Source organism: Laccaria bicolor, genomic scaffold, assembly GCF_000143565.1.
Source record: "Laccaria bicolor S238N-H82 LACBIscaffold_23 genomic scaffold, whole genome shotgun sequence".
NCBI lineage: Eukaryota > Fungi > Basidiomycota > Agaricomycetes > Agaricales > Hydnangiaceae > Laccaria > Laccaria bicolor.
Genome location: NW_001889894.1, coordinates 656,543 through 658,114, shown reverse-complemented (window position 1 = coordinate 658,114; position 1,572 = coordinate 656,543). Strand labels below are relative to the sequence as shown.

Genomic DNA, 1,572 nt, shown 5'->3' with positions numbered 1-1,572 from the left:
CAGCAGGAATGGCTCGGAATTGTCGCGAGAAATCTCTTGCAAGACCCGACCCGTCTAAGGGATATATACAGCCATTCTTCTCGCACATCCAATCCATTAGCGTGATGCGCGCCATGGTTCGGTAGGAGGAGATATGATGATTGAGGTCACGTATAATCCCATTGACCGAGATTCCGGCATTGATGCGAGCAATTGACGGGAAATCAAAGCCGTGATACAACACCGGAAGCGTTGCAATGGAGGTCGAGGGTTGAAACGGAAAGCCGAGAGCATCGTGAACCTTCTGAATAATCAACCTGTCAAGTGCTTCAGCATCTGGCTGTTTCAATGACTGAAGCGACAATAAGGCGCGACAGCGAGAAACAACGTTCTGCGACACAATCTTCCGTATCAGCGTGATAGGAAGGCGACCAATGACTTTCGGAAATTGAAAGCTTTCAATAAAGTCCTTCAATTCCACGAAACGGGACGTTGGATCGTTGACCTTTGTCCTGAGAAAGTCTAGATCGTCTTTAATGAGTGCAACATCGTGTTCAGTTATAGCAAGGGGATTAACTCCCCTTCCCGTGGACACTGATTGAAATTTGACTGTGTCTGGATGATCGCCTGTTGCCGACAGAACGTATGCCTTCAATTTGGCCCACTGAGTTAGCCAACCGTAAGCGTACTGGAAGCGTTCCATGGCTAGAGCGTTGCGTTGAAGCGATACCAGAGACCTGGAGAAGATGTAAGAGTCATCAGTCGCTTCAACCATGGCAACGCGCAGACTAAGTCTCGCATCCTTGAGATGCGGGTCATCTTTCTGCATGCTACTAGACGATATGACCAAAGCATCCGGATCCTAAGATAAGAGATCATTAAGGAAATAATGACCGAGACTTGTCGTAAAGGTTGACTTGAGCGGGGATGCAGCGCCTCCCTGTTTGTTTAACCCAGAGACAACGATAGGGTCAGTGACACCATACGCGGTTCAGCGAGTTTGAAACTGGGCAGCAAAATCAAGGGCAATAATGGACTCGGGCAGACCATAAGCACGGACTGCGTCATAAAAGCCTTCAGGCGATAAGTAGTCGAAGCATTTCATCTGATCACGTTTCAACGCGTAAACCGACTGCTTATTACGATTCGCCCAACATTTGACATTAGAGAGATAGCTCATGAGGTCACGAGTTTGAACCCCAGGCTGTGCAGCAACCTGAGTGTCAGGAAGTATCCTCTTCTCTGCAGAGTATCGTATCAACGAAGCGTTAAGCCAAATCATAGGAGAATTGGCGAGAAAATTCGAAACTAAAAGTCCCCTCCAATTCTGTAAGTCCGTACGTAAGCCACGTTTGTGAAACATGGTCAGCCACATGTCTTTTATATCCCCTGGAAAACGAGAGTTCATGACCTGGTAATTATGCAGATCAAGCACAAGATTGAGCGTATCATCGGAAAGCGACTTGACAGTCCATTTTTCCCAACCATCAGGACCAGGCGATGGCTTGCTATTGCCCCGTCTAATCATAGCACGAAAGTCAGAAAGAGAAGCTTGAACTGGCCAGACAAATGGATCGTCAGCCACTCGATCTT

General features: G+C 47.6%; 1 protein-coding gene across 1 annotated transcript in view; it reads right to left on the bottom strand.

Moving 5' to 3' along the window:
* The window catches only part of LACBIDRAFT_329822 (uncharacterized protein), a gene marked incomplete at both ends in the record, with an annotated part of 3,787 nt that extends 2,526 nt beyond the window's left edge, over window positions 1-1,261 (bottom strand). The window contains 2 exons of the mRNA XM_001883901.1: window positions 167-841; window positions 1,040-1,261. Of these exons, the coding sequence (XP_001883936.1) occupies window positions 167-841; window positions 1,040-1,261 (897 nt within the window). The remainder of the gene's footprint in view (window positions 1-166; window positions 842-1,039) is intronic.
* Between the last annotated feature and the right edge of the window lie 311 nt (window positions 1,262-1,572).